The 21,337-nt window shown below is 40.6% G+C and overlaps 1 protein-coding gene across 7 annotated transcripts in view; it reads left to right on the forward strand.

Annotated features, from left to right (window-relative positions):
• The window catches only part of PATJ (PATJ crumbs cell polarity complex component), a 159,031-nt gene that overhangs the window by 110,056 nt on the left and 27,638 nt on the right, over window positions 1–21,337 (forward strand). For all 7 annotated transcript variants that reach the window (XM_026108637.2, XM_026108638.2, XM_064516294.1 and 4 more), the window contains 5 exons: window positions 5,921–5,993; window positions 9,035–9,127; window positions 13,542–13,613; window positions 14,148–14,265; window positions 14,850–14,983. In XM_026108637.2, the coding sequence (XP_025964422.2) occupies window positions 5,921–5,993; window positions 9,035–9,127; window positions 13,542–13,613; window positions 14,148–14,265; window positions 14,850–14,983 (490 nt within the window). The remainder of the gene's footprint in view (window positions 1–5,920; window positions 5,994–9,034; window positions 9,128–13,541; window positions 13,614–14,147; window positions 14,266–14,849; window positions 14,984–21,337) is intronic.

Consider the following 21,337-nt stretch of genomic DNA (forward strand, 5'->3'; position numbering starts at 1 on the left):
AAATTCTTGCTCTGAATCTCCCATGCTGGGAATTGGCCAGGCAGGAATCTGAGAAAGGGACTTGTTTCTTGCAGGAGTCTGTGCGCCCTATTTCCCAGAACAGAACGGCTTTCATACCCAGTGTGCTATTTGTGCATGCATTATAAGTTCATCCTTCCAAGATGCATAATAAAGCAATGTAATTAGATTTCACATTTGTAGCAGGAAATCCAGGTTATATCAGAATACTCTTTTAGAGTGAGAGTTTTATGATTAAGCAAATTTGATGTTTTAGGCAATGTTAAAGGCAATTAGCTGCCTTTAATCTGTTTTGGTGCTTCAGTGTTGGTATAATAAGCAGAGCAAATATAGTTTGAGTGCTTGCATCAAAGAGAAACGTGATTGATTTCAAACCATTTCAAACTGAGTTCAGTCCTGTGATTCATTCTTTGGTATACCTTTTTTCTCTTAAAAGAAAATGATGTCCTGTACTGTCTTGAAACATGAGAAATGCTCTATGAATAAAATACTGTAGGATTTTGCCCATTTAAGTACCATCTGTTATCTGTCCAGTTCTTTTCCCACACTGCAGTCGTTAAGTTACATTATCATCTCTTTGTGATGATGGAATTGCAGAGTATGAGTGAAGTCTACAATTCTCTGTCACTTTAGCCCTCCCTCCATTTCTAGGTGTAATTGTAAAGACTAATCACTTGTTATTTATGGTGACATGCAGAGGAGAGATTGTTGCATTTTGTCTGAGGATGGGTAGAGCGAGGACAGTGGCTAGAAGATCGGGCCAGTTCACAGCGAGAGGAGAAAGTTCATGGTGGTGTTTAGCACTTACCGTCTCTATGACTTTCACTGAATCTTCACTCTGCTTTTAGACCCTCTATAAGTAATGTTATATACTGGGAATCAAGACATTTTCATGCTTTGGAAATAATTTTTGCTTTAAATTCATTCTGGATTACATAATTGATTGTGTTTTAATAGTATAAACTCTATTTTTCAGTTGTTTCGACAGGGTTCTTTTATGTGGGAAAGCTTTGAACATAAGCCCTTGCCAGCCACTTTGTATACGAGCTGGAAATTCTTGTCCTGTTTTCTGCAGAGCTGTTTCCTTACTGCAGTGCGTATGTGTGAACAAGTCCACGGTCGAGGAAGTTAAGTAATTGGTCTCTTTCAAACCTTTCATGACCTACAGTGCAGGTTAAGTGAACCTTAATTACATATGTAAAGTCCGTGTATTCAGTTGGTGCTTATATAGTTAACAGTGAGTGGAGGGGAAGTGAAGAACAAGACCGTTCCTGCTGTTAGCAGGGAAGATTTTTGCAGGTGATGCACAATACAAAGGTCTCATCTTGACCCATCTAAAGCAAAAATTCTGTGTGTGTCTCTCCAACATTCAGCTTTTCTGCAGCTCTTCTTCTCCAAACAAGCTTTTATAGGAAAACAAAGATGAGAAAATAGGAAATTTTGGCCTGACTTTTTTTTTTTTTCTTGCTGAAAACACAGGAAGTGGACAGTGTGGGTTTGTCAATAATCCTCAGGGCTTTGTGCAGCCTGGTACTACAGCCAAAATCCTTGGGAGTCGTGACATTACTGGGCAAACGTTGCTCAGTTCCTTGCTCTTGAGATCCGTTCTAACTAAAATATGCAACTGCATGCGAGGTGTCGGTTTTTGCTCCTGATTCTCGACATATTTTATGTTCCCAAAGAGCAGCCACAGACCCTACAAAGCCGTTGCAAAATGATCTTTTTTGTGTTGAGGAATTGTGTAGTTGCAGATAGTTTGACAGGAGGTCCATCTCCCTTACCTTAACCATCTAGAGGTCATCTAGTCTTTTTCTGTGATGAGTGAACAGCTGGCAGGAGCCTCCATAGGGTGATTCAGCTCATCCCACCCTAAATTAGGTCACTTTAGGTGCTGGGGTGAATTGCCCTTTGGAGTTGTCTTGTTTTTGCACTGGCTATAGAGGAGGTTTGGACACTATCTTAGCCAAGATGCTCAGCGTTGGGCGAAGTTAGGCAAGATCAGCCTCATTCTCTATGCTCAACAAGTATTTTATTTGCTTAGTGTTACATGATAGTGGCAGCTATAACTGTCACAAACCTGAGAGACTTGCGGGTAATTCAAGTGGAAAACGGAGAAAGTCCTTGAAGGAAGGCAGGGAACCTGAATGAAAGAGTTACAAACGTAAGAGGTTGATAAGCAAGTAAAAAAATCTGAATTTGGCTGAGGCTGTGACTTCTGGTTCCCATCTTTGGAAAGGTAACTTTCTGCAATGCTTTGGAGCGGGAGGCATTTCACAAGACAGCGGTGTGCGAGGTTTCCCCAGCATGTCTGGACAGCTCTGGGGAAGCGCAGCGCAGGACGTGCGGGGCAAAGGCAGCGAAGCCTTGCCGCAGGCTTTACCTCCCCTTTGGGCTCACTTTCAGGCCACATGGAATGAGCAATCCCTTGAGATTTATGTTTGCATAGTGCTCTTTGTAGGCTTTTTTGTGCCGCGTGTTTGTGTGAGTTGGTTATTAGTCAGTAATAGCAATACTGCTACGTGTCTCCCCATCGCCGGAGGTGCAGTTGTGGGCTGGAGCAAAACTCGCAGAAGTTTTTTCTCTCTGGTCAGTGGTAAAGGGAGGGGAACGTCCAGAGGTTCTGGTTAGAGTAGAAAGGGAGACAAATGTAGTGAGGTGCAGCAATTTAAGCAAATGCTTCTGAGAGCAAATGAGCTTTTCTAAACTTTAAAGGGTCTCTGCCACGTGTTTGATCTTGCTTCCTGTGACCCTTTGCAATGAGGAAAGCTTCGTGTTTCTTCAGGGTTGAGCTCCACTTACTCGTGTTGGTACAACCTCTAGGCACTCTGATCTCCAAGCAGATCCCACTCCCATTTTCCATTAGAAATTCATCCTGAGAGGTTACAAGCAATGGAAGTGTTTGTGGGAGGACCTACTGTCTGCAGTAAGGGAGCAAGGCGGTGGGCTGCTGTCCCAGTTTATGGTGTGAACTGATGGAAGAGCTGGACCAAGAGCCGTGCGTGCTCATCGTGTTTGCCGAGCGGCGGAGGGGCAGCGTCGGAGCTGGCCCCCTGCACAAATGGCGTTGTGCGCTGCTTTGGCCTTGCAAGCCCGGAGCTGCATCCTGGCTCCGAAGGGTTCGGACACGTCACTGCGAGCCATGCTGAACGCTGGCAACTGAGGGCGGCTTTCTTGGAGGTTGTGATGCAGCAGCTATTGGCCAACATACTGCGTGTTCGTTTGCAGTCACTGTAATTTGAATACGTTCAGACTTCCAGGCTGGTTCTTTTCATTGTAAATAAATTCATGTTTTAATCAACGACACTTGTAGAAGTGGAGAGCAAAAAGAGCGATTTATTATTAGATCTGTCGCTTTAAAGTATGTTCCCACTTTGATACTGCTTTGAAGCAGGCTCCTTTGAAGCAGCATTGAAGTCTTTAAATATGTATGAGTCCAAGCAGGAGGAGATTACAAGTTGTGGCATTTTGTAACCTTGTTTTTTTGTGTTTTTTGTGTTTTTTTTTTTTTGGGGGGGGGGGGGGGGCTTTTTTCCTGGGGAATGACTGCAAGTTTTTATTGTACAGAATAAAAATGTCCCTCCATTAAGACTGCATAAAAACGTTAGCCCAATGATGGGAAAAACCATTCTGTGTGTATGTACACAGCAGAACCTGTTTTATATAATTAGGTGCGTTGCACTTTGTAATGCAGATAGCAAAGCCTAGGAGTAGCAATTTTTAGGAAGATATTTCTTACAAAGGTTTATACACGCCTTGTTATTTTTGATTTTGCTGCTACCTGCAAGCTTTGCATGGTAAGCTGCAGGAGTGTTCTCCATTTTCATGAGGTTTGTACTTCATGTAAAGCCTTGTCAGAAAAATCTCTACAGTTGGCCAAAAATCGCGAGGTCTCCTGAACACCTTAGATTTGCTGACTTATTCTTACAGGTTGGAAAGCAACATGAGATCGGTATCTCACAAAGATAAAAGAGGAGGAAAAGTGTCCCTGCCTAATACGCTTTACGGGGTAAAATGAGATGCACTTGAATTGTGAAGTGCATATGAAATGTGTGTTTTTGATTCTCTGCGCTGCTTAGATTTCTCCCTGGCCTTCTGCAAGCGTGTTTCTGTATCGCTGGCCACAGTAGCTCTGATCTTAGCGTCGTTTCTGGCTGTTGCAAGGCTTTGAGCAGGGCCGGGAGGAGAGGCTGGGAGCGAGCACAGCAAGGATCGGTTTGTTTGAACTGTATGGCTGTTTGGTTGAAGATAAGTAAATGAATTCCCCAACCTTTGCATGCAGGATTTATCACTTCAAATGCCTGTGATTTAATTTCCCATCCTCTGCTCTGCTGAAAGCTATTGATTTATAGTGTTGTCTTTCAGTGATCGGGACAGACTAGCTTCATGTGTTTAACTCTTCAGGGTTAGAATAAGACTTTTTTCTTCCAGACGTTTCTATTAAGTGATTTTAAACATGTCTAATATTTTATTCTAGAAATTAAAGGGGGGGGGGGGAAGTGCTTGTGGCAAGGTAACCTGAAATATAGGTGGGACCAGAAATCAAACCCAGCAGACCCATTGCGTGAGAAGCCAAGTGCTTTCATCTCAAGCTCTGCTTTTACAAAGTGGCAGCGTTATTGCTCCCTCTTCGTTGGGTGAGCAGAGGCTGGGTGGCATTACTGGATCTTTAGCAAAACCGGGTTAGCATCATGTTCCTGGCCTCTGTGTTCTGCTCACCCAAGAAATAGAAAGGTGCATCAATACAGTTTTCGATGCAAAATCTTTTTCATATCTCATATATTGCAACAACATTGCATAAATCTTATTTTACTTAGTTTGATTTTATAAAGGCCAAAAAATTGCAGAGCTAATTTCACAAGCCAAATAACTGTAAATGGTATTTGAATAAAAACATTAGCAAGGCAAAACGGTATTTAATTAAAAAAAAAAAAGCCTTGAAAGTTAGTTACAAAGTAATTAGATACTTGAGAATGCATGTTAAAGAGGAAGGAAGAAGATGCCATACATAATAAGCATGTTTAAAAAATAGTGAGTTTATACATAGGGGGAATTAATGTTCGTCACTTTATTTTCTTCCTACTTTTTCTAAAAAATCTTCCAAGTTTTTATATTGGGTCTTTTAAAAAAGACTGCAAGAAATATAAACAAAAAAGAAAAAGCAAGCTATTTTGATAAAACAGGTAGTAGATCTATTACTAACACATATTTCAGCAATGTGTACATTAGACAAGTATAAAGAAGCTATTAATGAATGCAGACGATGTTAGAGGAGGCTGCCTAAGTATTAGCACACAGAGACCTTGCAGTGCTTTCCAGCAGGAGAAGTGGAGTCAAAACCCCCACTAAGCTGAGTGATTTAAGAGCCAGTTTTAATATTACATTCTTAAATGTTAGACTTGAAGGACTTTCTTTCTGAAGAGACTTCAAAATATGTAGTAGAAGAAAAAGAAATACATATATAATTCTAAAAAAAAAGTTTCAATTTCCTATGTTTTATTCTTTTAATTGTCCACTTATTCAAACATATTTTGGACGTAATGGTGGGCATCACCTGAATCTACTTTCTATATTTAGTGTGGGTGTCCTGAATTGTTCCTCCTGGGATGCTTTCTTTGCCCTGTTGATGTATAGGGGACATAAACTCCAAATGCATCCTCTGACAATCCACACTAAATTAGATTTCCAAAGTATAACATATTAGTATTTCCCAAAGGAAACTACTGTGATCCCAGGAAGTGATATAATCTGTTTACTAGCAAAGAACACAAGCAAAAATGAAGTGCCTTTCTAAGCTCATGCTTTTGGTAAGAAGCAGTTTATTTTTATCCTGGTAATAGTATTTTCTTAATGGGCAAAAACAACTCAAAAGAAAAATTTGGCCATGTTGCATTTTGTTTTACAGAAATGAAGATGCAGTCAATCAGATGGCTGTTACTCCTTTCCCATTACCTTCCAGCTCTCACTCTTCTATTGAGGTAAGGTTGATGGTTTTTTTTTTTAATTAGGGTTTGTTAAATTAGGTAGATTAATCATAATTAGCAGTTCATTATAAATTCAAGCACCTTGTCTAATTAAACCCTGAATCATAAAATGCATTGGGTAGCAACTTGACCCAATAGGTGTGTTTTCCCCTGTCTCTTGTTTTTATTGTTCTCATCATTACTGAAAGTTGGCATGGTACTAAGTGACAGGCATTAAAGTGTTTGTTGCTGTACAGGAGAAAACAAATCTCTGAATGAAAACCTGTTTCTTTTTCAGCCGGCTGGAGTAGTTGAGGTGAGGATCTTTTGCCTGGAATGTGGATATCCTCCTACAGCACAGAAACAGGCATTTTTCAGGGGAAAGCTCACACCTTATCCATTCCAGCTCCCCCAGAGCAATATTATCTTCCTCTCTGTGTCTGTAAAAAAAAGAATGAGGGTGACCAGCAGCTTCGCCCTGTGCCCCAGGAGCAGATGCGAGCTGTTTAGGCAGGGAGCTCTCGTGCAGAGTATTGCGGTAGACAGTCGTCCAGCCCAAAAGCATCCTCAGTGTGGTGATGTTGTTGTAGTTGCTGTCTCAGCATCATCATCAGTCCCTGCAGTGTCACCACGTTGTTATCGTTCTGACATCCCGATACAGTGTAATGAAATTTGTCTAGATAAAGCACGTGGTTAGCTTGGCTGTTGCTTTTTAATTCTATTTGTATTCAAGCTAATAAAGCAAAACATGTTTTATAATTCAATTGGGGTTTAGTCTTGCCTTGAATTGATAAATCTGGGGCATTAGACTCCTGATATTTCAATAAGCATTACTGCTATCCTGCAGCACTGTGCCCCTGTAGGTAATGCCGGCTGAATCTCCTGGTGGCACGCTTGCTATTGCTTTAACAGTGATGGCTATTCCCATACAGCCACAGCTACGTTCAAGACTTGGGCTGTGCAGTACAAGAGCTGCTTAGTTTTTGTTTGGTTCCAAGTCATTTTTAGATACTGCTTTGGCTTTTTTTTTCTCTCCCCATAAAAGCAACATGTTCCAAGGGGAAGCTGCTGCTGCTGGGTTCAACTCAGTCTACGATTTACACAGCCCAAGTTTGATCTTTGCTGCTTTAATCCTTACTTTTCTTCCCAACGTTGTTTAGTATCTGTGTCTTCACGATGTGCCACAAAGCTTTAGTTAGTCACGTTCTCTTCTGTGGTCAATTGACTGTAGCTGCAATCTCCCGCATGTAGAAACCAGACTTTGGTCTCAGGGGCTACCTTTGCCTTGCAAGGTAGCTGCTCATCGGTTGAGCTTCATGCAGTAGTGGAAAGCTCTTACCATTTGCGCCGTGTCTGTTTCTTGAGTAGATGCAGGTTTTGGCTTCTAGTTATTTTATTTTATTTTTATTTTTTGTCTTAACCTGTGAAATGAATGTAACCCAAAGATACCATCAGCACATAGAAATTGAAATAGCTTTTCTTTTGCCAACTGTTCTCATCTTTGGGGAAAAAAAAAAAAAAGAAATACTGACTGTCTTATATCCTGAAAAACTGAATAAATACTTAACGTATGTTACTTACACTATATATGAAACATGTCAGAGCAGAAAAAATAGCCAGCTAATTTAACAGAATATCAGGGTGCCATAATCACCGTATGCTATGATGTTAATAAGTCTTTATCTGGATCAAGTTATTTTAATATGGAAAATGCTAAACAGTAAATGTTCCATGAAACAGCGACAGGTCTTGTTTTGTTACACAGAGCTGTTGGACAGAATGTGACTACGATTTGGTGTAATACTATGGCAAAGCACCAAAACCCGAGTATGAAATTCGTTAGTCTAAAAGCTCTGTTTTCAGCAAGTTTTGGCGATGAGATGATGTGTCTCGTTAATGGAGCGCGGCATCCTGTTGCAGCACTGGGCAGAGTGAGCCTTCTCCAGAAAAGAGAAGTAGTTGGTGTCCTCAGGTAGCGATTGGGACACCGATGATTCCCATTTTACCTTTAATTGTACAATGTTTAATGAGAATTCAGAAATAGTTTCACTTCTGGGAGTGAAGATCTTGAAATTTGGTGTCACAGAAAGTCCATTTTGCTTTGCAAGAGAGAACAGCTCCAGATTTAGATCAAAGGCTTTAAATCCTAACTCAGCTGCTTCCCTGAAAATATGCTGTTTCCTATCTATCTTAACTTTGGTATGGGAAGGAAACCATTTTTCTTGCAAACATATATAAATATATCCTAGTTGTTATATAGAGAAAATACCAGAAAATCCTGATCAGACAAGCTTTTCTGTTTAGTATGGGGCTATTTTATGTTTTAGGGGCCATTTTTGTTGGGATTCTTGCACAGAAAGAGAAAAATTTGATTCCCCCTGGGTCATAATCTTCTCCTGCAGCAGTGGCATAGGTGTGCTGCGCACGTTCAATGCCAGACCTTGCGCACAAGAAAGCTCTGTAGCACCTTTTATAGAAAATACTTGTCTTTTGGCTTCTCAGTTTCATTTGTTGGTTCTTCAGTAGTTGTCCTTGCATGCTGTTTGCAATATTCTCACAGTAATGCGCAAAAGTGCTTGAACCTTGTGGCTGCATTTACACTTGAAGCTGAGGCTCGTGCTCCAGTGCTGGCGTAAGCCTGCCCAGCTCGTGGCCACGTGCTGTAACCTGGCTCTAGCCAGGCCTTAGCTATTGCTCCGGGGAAGAGCACTCCGTCCTGCTGGTACCGACCCCTCGGGTTCGGTTTTCACAGTGCGCAGGGATTAGTCCACTGTGGAAGTTGGCCCAGACCTGCTCCTAACTGTTAGCACTGGACTGCCTTGTGATACTTTGGGCTGGCCAAGTGGAGACTGAGGTCTGTCTTACAAAACTTGCATTGCTTATTTGACTCCTGACATCAGGGTGCTTTAATTGTAGATTTTTTTATTATTATTATTATTCATGGTGATGATTGTTTGGAATAATGAAAGAAAAGGTGCAAGTTGTGTGATTTTATCTTTATCTGTTATGGGGAATCACAGCTCTGTTTAAAAACTGGCATCAATATTTTCTGCCAGGATCATGGTGGCACTGAACCTGCAAAGAGCGAAGAAGACACCAGCTTGGAAGTTGTCATGAAAAGCTTGACTGATGAGCAATCCATCAAAGCTGTAAGTGGCTTTAAAGCAGTATTTCATTATGATCAGAGCTTAGAAGATGCAGACTTGTTGGCTTGATTTGTTTTCTATCTGCCTTTATGTTGGAGTATTACAACACATTTTTGTAGAATTATATCCGGTACATATAAGTAAGAGGAGAATCAAGCTTTTAGCTTTGTATATGTGCACAGTTCTCTTCACATGTTTTCATGAGATTAAAAAGTCAGTATAATTTGTTAAAATATTGAGATGAGATTGAGAGTTCGTATGTAGTATTATGGCCCTCTTTTGACTCTTTTCCAATGAGGAGATTCAGTTTTCACTCTTGCCATCAGTGTGTGACAAACTTCAGAAAAAAGTGGGGTCTGTAAATCATATTCCTATTTATATTCATAGCTTCATAAATTCTAAGGCCAAAATGGCTATTATCATAATCTAGTCTTGCCTCCTGAGTAAGAGCTATAGAGTTTCCCTCAGTAATTTCTGCATCAAGCCCATAACTTCTTGTTTAATGTGGTACTGTCAATGTGTACTGTAATAAATACTGAATTTCTCATTGATACAGATGGAGTTTTTTGTTGTTTGGTATGTCAGGATTGTGCATTATCAGAAATCTGAAAGCCCTTTAGGGTATAGCTTTAATCTCTTTTTTTGGACTCTATGTTGAAAGTTTAAAATGGAAACCTACTAAATATGCTGAAGAGCGACTAACACAGAGGTGCATAAAATTTGCTGAGGCAATCTTTTTCCCCAACAGTCTACATTTTTTTCAAGGAGTGCATTAGATGAGACTTGCTGTGCATGCACAGTTTGCGTGTGCACCCTTCAACAAAGGAAACCTGACATTTTTGGACGTTTTTCTTAGATCTCTTCTTTCTGCTCCATCAAGTCTTTTGCAAAGACTATCCTGGGTATCGCGAATATGAGTTGTATGTATGTGATATCCTATTACTAGTAAGCATTTAATTGAGAAGTCCATGAAATCCAAAAAGTAGAAAGTGTTGCATGATATTCAAGCACTAGAATTAACCACCTGCGTACAACTGATTTGTTTGTGTTCTTGATGGATGATAAAAAAAGTTGACTGTACTGGGATTTGTCGCCTTGTGCAAAAATGTCCTTTGATGGGCTTGAAGATAGATGAATCGGAGCTTTATAGTATGCATTTGCAGGTATAATTTACTGTCTTTTGCTACTCTTCTTGCTCAACTTGCCAAAAAAACTTTTTAAGGGTTACAAGGTAATATGAAAAAGTGCGCAAAGTCTCAAGTGGATAAAAAGATAGCAAATATATTGCACAAAAGAAATCACAGTGTAGTGTATGGTGCTGCGCAGGTTTTTTGAATAGTGGAAGCATGAATTTAATGAAAAAAAAACGAACCTAAAGTAGGTGTGGAGGGAACATGCCCTGGGAACAACAGGGAAGGCAGAATATATTGGCCACTCCTTTTGGACTTGGTGAAGCAAAAAAGAAGGGAATAATGGAGCCAGAGGGTAGAAGTTTTTAGTATTTAGACTGAAAGTTAAAATAATAATAAAAAGCTAAAACTTTAGCAGTAAGAGTTGTCCAGAATAGGACAATGGCAGAAAGATAACAGACGACTGGGGCATATATTTGTTGAGAAACTCCATGCGGGGAAAATACAGTAACACACTTAAATTGGTATGAATAATGGGAAAGAAAAACTGTCTCATCTTTCCACTTAAATTTTTTCTTGTGACATCAAATAGTTGTTAGTTTGCTTTTACGAATAGATACCAGAAACTTAACGGCTAGGGAGGGGATTTAGAAAAGAATTTAAATGCCTGTAGATCTGACCACTCATTGCCTGATGGTTTCAGCTGGGCCAACTCTTAATTTAGAGGCATAAGTGGATGCAAAATAGTGGAGACAGACATGACAGCAAGCTTTGTAATTTCAAAGATTTATTTCAATCAGAATTTTCAAATTACATGGCTGGATATGGCAATTATCTGTAGGAAGGGTATCTTATTTTTGTAAATGGTGGTATAATTTGGTGGTAATCAGTCCCTTCTGACCAGAAGGATTTGGGTTTGTGATTGTATCAGCACTGAGACTTTAACACTGCAGTGTGGCACAGGGCAGCTTGTTATTTTGAGGAGAAGAGATTTCTGTTGTAATCTTTTAGTGACTGTTGAGGCAAAAGAAAACAGTGCCTTGTTTTTCAGGGCCTGATGGTTGCTACTACAGTCTAATGCTACTTCACTATTGTTACTGAATTTCTTAGTAATATGTCATGGGACATTTGGAATGTAAAAGTCAACATGTAAGATCAAGTTCACTGAATAAATAAAAAGTATGTGCTTATCAGCAAAAATCTTCCACAAGTGTGTACACTTCAAAGCACGGACAAGTTGTCTGACCCAAGCGACAGCTGTAATAAAAAAATTCAGGTCATTTTGAATTCATGTGTTAGTGATAAATTTGTCAGTCTGTCCCAAGATGCTTTCTGTTGTCACTTCATCACTTGATAAAGTATAAAGTTATGTAATGGACATCATCGTAGACTTGGATGATGGCAGGGGGAAGGAAAGCAGCTCTGTTCCTGAACTGGAGCCAATGCAAGTGTCAGGCAATATATGCATGCTTATTAGCTGATGTTTGAGGTGACCGTGGTTTTCTGAGGATTTTAGCTATCTTGGTTTCTATAAGGTGTTGCTGGAAAACAATTGATGCATGGAGGCTTTTTAAAAATCTAGCAAGTGATATTCTCAGAACTTTTATCTTTACTAAGATGAAAATGATTTGGGTGGTAATTGAATGTGCTCGTAAACACCTTGCATCATTAGTGTCCTGGCAGAGAGTCTTCGTAATTCGGTGTCCTGTAGGCAGGATAATTAAACTGATGTTGGATATGTGAGAACGGGTTCATTTTCTGTAACCTACTTGAACTTGGAACAATAATCTGTTTTAGCACAGATGGAAAACATGTCCTTGAAGCAGCAGCAAATAGGAGGGATTTTATGAAAATGCTTTTGGATGCATTTGAGGGAATCAAATTATATTAAACCAGTCAGGTCACAGGCTTATGGCAAACGCTGAGTGTACAATGCAGTGCTTGAGGGATTAGAAATCTTTTACTTTGCCCAGGTACCTCCAACATAGTCTGGGTGCAAATGGAGAGGATTAGATGGTTTTAAAGGTGATGTTCACTGCCTGCTAGATGTGCAAGATGAAGTTTCAGAGTTTAGTCACGTATCAGAATGAAAAGAAAAAGGTATGAAATAGTTTTTCATTGTTCATTATAACAATCTCTCATAAAATGACAAAGCAAATGTTTCATTTCTCCCCGACCCTTCTGATAATACAGTGAGACCACTTTATCTGATTTTCTTGCTATCCAGATAGATAATAATTATAGTTAGAGCAAGCCTGGAGTATCAAAGAAAAAAAATGCAGGAGAAAAGCCTTTGGGACTGGCAGGTTTAATTTCATAAAACTTCAGGAAACAAGGCCAGTATTTTCAAGCTTGGTTACTTAAAATTTATTATCATTTTTTTAATGTACGATCTGTCATCTTAATGAGAAGTTCTTCTCAGATGCTGAACATCACTGTTGTCTTTTGAAGTTATGTATGCAACATTTCTGCAAAATAGGATATTAGGGTTTTGTTGGGTCTTTTTTTTTTAATTTTTTTGTTTTTATTTTTTTTACATTGGCAAGATAACTAAATCTAATATTGTGATCAAAGCGGCCTAAGTTTGGCCAAGAGGTAACAAAGGAAAGACGTGATAACTGCTGTTAGCAGTTGTAGAAATAGGAGAGAAAAATATTCTTTAGTGTATTATGAGGATATGGAAGAAAATGAGGACACAAGAGAAGCCTGTGATTGAAGTGCTGTTGTTTGAGATATTTATAATGAGATGGGACGAAGCATTATAAGCAATTATTTTATTTAAATGCCGGCAGGATGCTCAGTGCTGCTGAGAACTGCCAGAAGAAAGAGAGGGGGAGGAAAATAGATGAATTTCAATTTCTTCTGACTGTGGGCACTGAAGGGTCTCTACAGCTGCCTGTGTGCTGGAAGCTTGACATGTAACTTGGTGTCTGCTCCCGCGACAACCCAGGGACTGCAGGTCCCTGTCCTTTAGAGGAATTTGAGTTCCCAGTTGCTCAGGAACAACATAGACAATGTGGGATAATCTCCTCCCATAATCACTTCCTTATATTATAAACCGTCAAAATTTTAGGGTGTGTTTTTTTTAATAGCTCCTGATATTCCCCAAAATTCCTGTTAATTCTTCTCCTCTAAATCCTAGGCTTCAGCTCTGTGTTGCGCTGTAAGTGAACTGGTATGATGCAATATCACTGAGTTCAACTAGAACCATCACTTACAGTTTTGGTGAATATTTTATTTAACATGATGTTTTCAATACACCTAACTTTTTCTTGTTTATTTTTTAGGATGTGAAATATAAAGTTGACAAACCAGCATTGGTAGATCAGCAGGAAGTGGAGGAGCAGCTCCCAGAAAACGTATGTGTGTGTAAATTAACTGGTAAGATTTTCTGGGGGTGTGATTCAGTTGAAGATTATGTGATTTATCCTACCAGGCAGTGATTTTTGAACTGAGGAAACATAAAAATAATTTTATGGGGGGGAAACTTCAAAAATGACTTGCTTCTCTTTAAGCATATGGAAAAAATCATGCTGGCTAATGTCAAGGATGTTCTTTCTTGTTTAAAAAAGAAAAAAGGAAAAAAAAGAAATAAGAAAAAAAAGAAAAAAAAAAAGTTACAAGTTACTTGGTTTGAGAGGCCAGAGAAATGGAGTTCTGTCCATACTTCTGCACAAGCATTTCTGGAATCACAGTTTCCAGTCGACCTGATTTGCCATTTACTTTTAAAGAGGATGTTTTCAGTTCATCACCTATTCCTAATACTTGTTTCCCTCCTGTTAACTTAGCAGATTTAGTAGGGTGTGATAATCAATAGCTAAGGATGACTTCAGAATAATACGCATCTCAGCTATTGATCATTGATCTATGTTGCTTCTTTGCTTTGCTTTTAGGTCTTCGACCAGATCAAACAATCAAAATCTTCCACAAAAGTACCGGTCACCTTACAGGAGATATCTCTGGTGCCAGCACCTACTTATCTTTCTCCAGAGGCAGAATTCACCAGCCGTAGTATGAACAATTATTTCTTTCAGCCCCGTAGTGTATATTTACTACCCTAACATAGGGGATGTTTTTGTCTTTTAGCATCCAGTGGGCTCTTACAAGGAAAGGCCAGGCCAGTGTGTTAGTGGACTGATTGTTCCCTTACGTATTGCCAGAGTGGTGCCGCTAGTAATATGTGAACTGTTCTGAGGAAAGAAGGGGTCACAACTATCTAGTCCTGCCTTTTGCCTTTGAGTAGTTCCTTGCAACATGGTGGTATTGTATAGCTGAGATGACTTCCTTTCTCAGAGCGTACTGCAGTCTGGAACACTGTTCCACTGGGTTGTAGCATTGCCTCATCTACCCTAAATGCAATACGCTTTGACATCGTGGTCTGAACTGTATAGGTCATATCTGAAGTAAATGTCCTCCCAGACATTTAGGAACTCTGTAGTAAGTGACTCAGAATAATCTTCTGTTTTGATTTAGATTTATAAAGGTGAAGAGCAAAGTATGAGAATTTAATTAGTTGCTCTCATATGATTTCATTAGCAATTTTTGTTTTCTCACTTAATAGTGTCAGTCACCTCTTTATCTTTTCATGTTCTTAGGTGTTCTTCCACCTCTGTTGCCTGTGGATCCAGCAACCTGTCCTATTGTTCCAGGGCAGGAGATGACTATAGAGATATCTAAGGGTCGATCGGGCCTTGGTCTCAGCATCGTTGGAGGGAAAGACACTCCGCTGGTGAGCTTCTGTTCAGCTAGCATTTATTGTCTGTGTTAAAGATTGAGAGAAGAAAGGCAAAGAAAATGTAGAAACTAGTGATGCCATTAATCTGTTACTGCTCTAATGAGTTGTTCAGTACAGGGAGGAGCAACCAGCAGCCACAATCTCCAATTCTGCATTGGTAATTTTGCCTTATATCCGATCAGTTGTTTTCTATTCCCATTTAAATTGAAATGCTTGTGTTTCAGTGGTGTCCTCTGCTATGGTCATAATTTACAAGTATGTATTCTTTTTTAGCATGTGTGAATTAAGAGTTTCAGACAGGTAAGTTACCAGAAGGACTGGAGTACAAATGGACGTCAGAGAGGTAGAGCTATTTTAGCAAGGTTAACATCAACGCCTTGAGAATATAAATGCTTAGTAGGTGTTTAAACAAGCTATGATATATGTCCCTGCCAGCAAAAGCCCTTGCTGAACAGAGGTAAAGCAAAGGTAATGTTTTATTGTTTCCTGTGTCCTTTGTCTAAAATACTTTTGGTTATGCTGTTTTAAAAAAATAAATCTTCAGCTATATTAAAATGTATCAGTTCAAGTGTAAACTCAGCAAATTGGTTACGCTAAACCTTTCATCTCTGCCTCTCTGCTGTTGCTGTTTCCATTCCACCTTTTGCCTAGGAGATGCTGTATTACAGTGTGTCAGCTTTGTTATTTTAAAAGTCAGATTCAGTTCCTTCAGTAAACACCTCTATTGCAGAGGTGTCGTTACCGGGTTTCCTAAATCCCCTGCCCAAAGAGATTCAAGACAGTTGCTCTGTAATTTCTTTACATGCGGTTGTTTCTGAAAATATCACGGTAGGTTATCATTAAGCAGTGACAAGCTGCCAGTGTAAGCTGCTATAAACTTGAAGTTGAAAGGAAGTAATCCTTCTTGGGACCAAAAAAAGGGGGGGGATGGAAGAGAAAAGGTCGTTTTGTTTTGCAAAGTGTAAGCCGTACCTTGGGTTTACAGCGTTAGAGCTGAAACTGGAAAAGGTTCTGTTTTTTGGTTCTGTTTATCCAAGTCTCCAAATACGTGGAGTTTGGATAAATTGCTCCGTTTCGCATGGAGATAGATTTTAGTTACGTCAAAGGATAAACCAGTCTACATGGTTTTCATTCTGTCCAGCCATGCGCTATTTTGTATCTAGTCCCTTTTTTTTTTGTCAAGATCTTCAGAGTTGAGTAAATTATAGTAAGTAGTTATGCATTAGTCATCTCTCTGCTTTTTCATTTAACTGGAATTTGGAAATAGTACGTGGCAGTCTGTCAGAAGCAATCTGGTACATGTCTTTCATGAGTTTTTCATATAAATAAATGAAAATTATGAATATCTGCTTTAGAGAGCAGATGAGAAAAATACAAAGGATTTCATTCTTTAGCTTGAATAAATGGTATTGATTAAGTATTGTACTGCCATTAGTTCATTCTTTAAAGAGTCTTCCTGTGATTTTATTGAAAAAATATGTAAGCACTTGACTGCAGTTACTGTGAAATTCATGAAGGGAGGAAGGCACACTTTCCAATGTTTCTGATCCTTACGTTACCTACCAAAACCAAATCATTGTTTGTTTTCTTATTTCTCAATTTGCTCATTCAAAGGCAAGCAATATTATTTCAAAGGAAACAAGTTACATTGGTGAGACCACAGTCTAATTTAATAATTTAAAATGTACATAGACCCTCTCTGGGATTCTCCATAATTTGCTTATCCAAGTTACTGTGGGAGCGAACTCTTTTCCTTAAAACAGGTAGTCAGGGCTATGTCTTCAGCTGGTGTGATCAATGTAGTGTTGATTTCACTGTTTTGTCCTCATGATCTGCCTTGAATTATTTTGATGCCTTCTTGCCATGAAGGCAAAAAATTCTTAATTTTTTGGTAAAGCATTGAAATATAATTTATATAGGAGAATGAGGATTGGTAAAAGAAAATGCTGCTCAGGACTGTAAGAAACTTTGTCCCTCTGGGTTTCCTGGACTAAAGAGGAAATATAACAATAGCTGAATGATGCATCTCTTCCTCTCCATCGTTTGGTTTTAACTCTGTGAAATGGGGACACTTTTCCTATTTTAAAAAAGGCAAATAAATTGATTTATGACTTCACTGGTTATGTGTATGTTATACTCATGTGCTGTAGTTCATCATTTCTACAGGTCTAGTCATGTGGTAGAAAACTGCGTATCCAAGACCCACTGCTTTCCAAAGCACAAGAAAATTAAAAGCACAAGTTGTAGCTGGCTTCAGCAGCTTAGGTTCATTCGTTAGCCGTTTTTGAAACGGGGGAATTTTCAGATCAAGGTGAGCAAGAATGGGAGTAGCACCATTCCCAGCCTGTTTCTGCAGGTACGGAGCAGGGATGTGCTGTCTTCCGTGCTCTCGTAGCTCGGCTGGTGCACGCGGAGCCGGGCCTTGCGGGATAGGAGCTGCTCTGCACGACTGTTACCTCCCAGGCATCACCGCTGCGGAAACTTGGGCTTTTGAGCTTTTACCTTTTTACCTCATTTATTAGTACTGGGGGTTGAAGGAGGCTGTTCCTCAGCAGAATTTGTCGAATGGAGGCTAGGGCGGCTATGGCGAGAGCGTAAAGACCTCGTCCATGCGGTATGAAGATGCCCTTTCCGTAAAAAATGGTTAAGGGACTGGAAAATGCCCTTGCCATACAAGTGATTAAGGGATTGCTGGCAGTTAACTCTGCTCAGATGGAGTGGCAGTGCTCATTTCAGAGTTGTTTGGGGTCTTTTTAAATGCATGATGTGCAGTCCCGGCTTTTGGAATGATAAATCTGGCAGCCTGCTAGGGAGAAGCACTGCTTAAAAATGAAATGTGGCGTACGGTGTTTAAGGCATAACCTTAGGAATCTCTTCACAAGTCACCGAGTAGAGACTTGAAAAATACAGCTTGTGTGCAGGGAGGTTAATTTTTTCAGGAGGCTGGAAAGCAATGTCTTAACCCCTGTTTAATGTTTGTCATTGAGAAGACCATTCCATTAAATTTATTTAAAAAAAAAAACAAAAAACAAAAAAACAAACAAAAAACAAACCAACTTCAACTGACCAAAACCCGGTCGAGTTGGATGTATTGTCAGCCAGGCTTGTGGCTGCCTCCTTAGGGGAGTAGGAGAGCATCAGCTGGAAAGATAAGGCTGTAGAAAAGGCATGGGAAAGAAAGATTTGTCCTTGAAAGTTGTCTTCACAGCGTTGATCTTTGGACTGCTGTCCAGTCAGTCCTGTTCTAAGAGTTGATTTGTGGTTTTTCTTCTTCCTCCGCTGTCTTTCATTTCACCTTCTCCGGCACCCCTGGCAACACCGCACATGGCCTCTCCGTTAAAGCAATTAAACTGCAGAGTGGAGCTGGCTGAAGTACAGCACTTTCAATTTGTGAGGTGGTGGTTTTTTCTTTTTGGTTGTAGTCCAATCAAACTTGTAAAAGTAACTCTCGGGGAATTAGGGGGGGAAAAAAAAAAGTGTTTCCAGAAACATCCCCAAATGAGGCTTTGGGCTCTAGCTGTGCTCCCCGGGACACTGTCTGGCCCTCTTGACCCCCCTGTTGCTGAATGATATATACTTGCTTGTCAGCTCCGCCGCGGCTGACAGCAGCTATAAAGCTGACAGCGATGTCATTGTCACCCGGCAGCTGCCGGCGCGCCTGGCTCCGGGGCCGCTGGCTGTGGACTGGCTCCAGCAGGGCGCTGGGGCAGTGCCTGCAGCGCCGGGCTCCATAAACCCAACGAGCTGCTCACGGCTCTTGTGCTTGGCATCCCGGCTCCAAGCTGGGACAACCCGAGACTTTTTTTTAGCTGTGGAGTCCCCAGAGCTTGCAGCCTTCGGCGTTGGTGGCGGTGAGCCAGGGTTGGCGTGGCCGGTTGGCCCGAAGCTGCCGAGTCTGGGAGCAGCGGGACCCAGACTGGGTAACCAGACGCCGGAGTGGCAGCCCCAGGTATCGCAGTGGTTCACCATAAATTCAGGAAACATTCCTTAGTTATTCGGCTTTTGGTTTACTGTATTTTGCACAAGTTGTTTCAAGCAAAATAATTCAGGTTCCAGTAATGGGCTATTTCTTCGAAACTCTTTTCGTCAAAAACTTTCTGTGAGGTTTGCTGTTGAAATGGGCTGGGAACAGGGCATCAAGGAACAGCTTAAAAAACCTGCCGTGGTTTTTCTGCAGATGGCATCGTGCGGTTCGTTCATCCTAACCCTGTTATCTCTCCCAAGTGAGTGAATGCTGCTATGTCTTGTCCAGTTAGCAGCTTGCAACGAGCCATCCTGTATAAAACAGGATCGTCAATTTAGGGCGATTTTATTCTTGGCAACATGTGAAAAAGCCTCGCTCCAAGACGCAAACGTTTTCTTAGTAGGTGGGAGCACTGTTTTGCTTCTGACTGACTGACTGGCTTGGTAGTGGTTGAGTTGGTTGCTTGTAGTTACGGACACGCCGTTTGCTGCCTGGCCGATGAGGGCACTCGGACGTGCTGGAGGGTATTCAGTGTTTTGAAGGCTGATGGAGACTTGGTGTATGGATGTGTCTTCCAGCCTGAGGCAGGAAACCTTGGGAGGGGAGGAGAGCACGAAGACTGAGTTTGAATCACTGTTACATACTGCAGAGGCACCTACAATACAAAACAAAGACTATAGGACCGATAACCTAAAGGCAGTTTGGAAGTAGAGCATCTAGGAAAGCTGTCGAGTATGTTATCTGAAACTTAGCGAAAGAAAAAACGAAGCACTCCTTATCCTGTCTTTTTTTTTAAAAAAAATTAATTAAAAACAACAAAAACAAACCTTTTATATACAATTTTTATATTGGATTGTCTATTTCAAATTGGTAAATAAATATTTTTTACTTCTGCTTTCAGCTGGCTTTAATAAAGGGCCTTTTTGAGGTAATTAACAAACTTAAGGGACTCCATCCATAAAATGCAGACACGCACAAATCCAGGGAACTGAAACACCTTAGCAATGCTCCAGAAAGTAAGAGAATATGCCTCCACTCCACTAACGCTCGTTGGTGTGAGCACTGGTAACACAGACCTCGTTAAGGAGGAAGGGCTGCTCATGATCTCCGTTAGCCCCAAAGGCTCTCTGGCTCGCCGCGGAGAACGGGCGGCGTTGCGGTGGGGCTGGACGGAAGAATATTTAGATTTATTCTCCTAGTCCAGGTGAGTCGCACCTTGCACAAACACCAGCCCTTAAGGCAGGGCAAGGGAATGATGGAGAAAGCAGTGACTTTAAATTGCAGCTGTGGAGGCCCCTGGGTTTGCCTCCGGTGCCGTGAGGGCCAGTGTCCCCATGAGGAGCTCCTGCTGCCGGGACCCGGCGTCAGTGCCGTCTCTGCTCTGTGCCGTGCTTGGACTTAACTGCGCGTGAGGGCTCCTGCGGCTCTGAACACGCCGGCTCTCACCTGCCAGAGCTTGCTTGCCCCCACTGCTCCTCCTGCCCCAGTTATATTTAGAATCAGGCAAAAAAGAACGTCATTACTTAGCCCACAGCTGAGGTCTGCAAGGCTTTTTGTATAGTCATCACACACAGCGAAGGCTAAAACTGTGGCAGTGGAGTATGCTTACCTTATAGCTACAAATGAAAAGCAGGAAATGGGCCTCAGGAGGGTTTTAGTAATATATTGGCTATAGATACCAATGCTGTTAAGCCTATTGCACAATGAATGGAACAACAAAACAAAAAAGGGTCATAGAAATTTTAAGTTTTTAATCACGACTTGAGTATTGTAGAGGAAAAGTTTGTGGTTGCAAGGGAAAAGCATTTAATCACTTCTTAGCCATCACCCACATTTATAAAATAGAAGGCAATTTGATGAGAGAGTGGTTAATGCGTTTGCTGTGAGGAATTGCTTTGACTCTTGGTTGGATAATGCAAAAATGAAGTTGGTGGATTCATCCTAATTCCAAAAGGACATTAATGTACAACAGCACGAACAAAACAAACTGCTCTTTACCCAAGTTATCACAAATGGGAATTAAAGCAGAAGGTTCTGCAAATCAGATATTTGATAGATCTTTGGCAAGGGTTTACTTGACCGTCTGGCTAGCTTGCGTAGCAGTGTCTCGCTCTAAGAAGTCAATGTCTTTCAGGAGTGTAAATCAACCATAAAATTTAAGCTAAAAGTATACAAAAGCAGTAGGACATGTCGGAAGGGATTCAGGAGTATCTTTCTAACTGGTAGTTGAAACCTTTGGCTTTGGACTTCATGTCTCATATGCATTTGGGATCTCACGCGTTCCTTATAAGCTGTGTTATACACTGTACATTGTAAATTTTCATATTTTTTATTTAATAAAATAATGAGCAAGAGACTTAACATTTTAGTACGTAGTTCTGTGT

Source organism: Dromaius novaehollandiae, chromosome 8, assembly GCF_036370855.1.
Source record: "Dromaius novaehollandiae isolate bDroNov1 chromosome 8, bDroNov1.hap1, whole genome shotgun sequence".
In the NCBI taxonomy this organism is placed as follows: Eukaryota; Metazoa; Chordata; class Aves; order Casuariiformes; family Dromaiidae; genus Dromaius; species Dromaius novaehollandiae.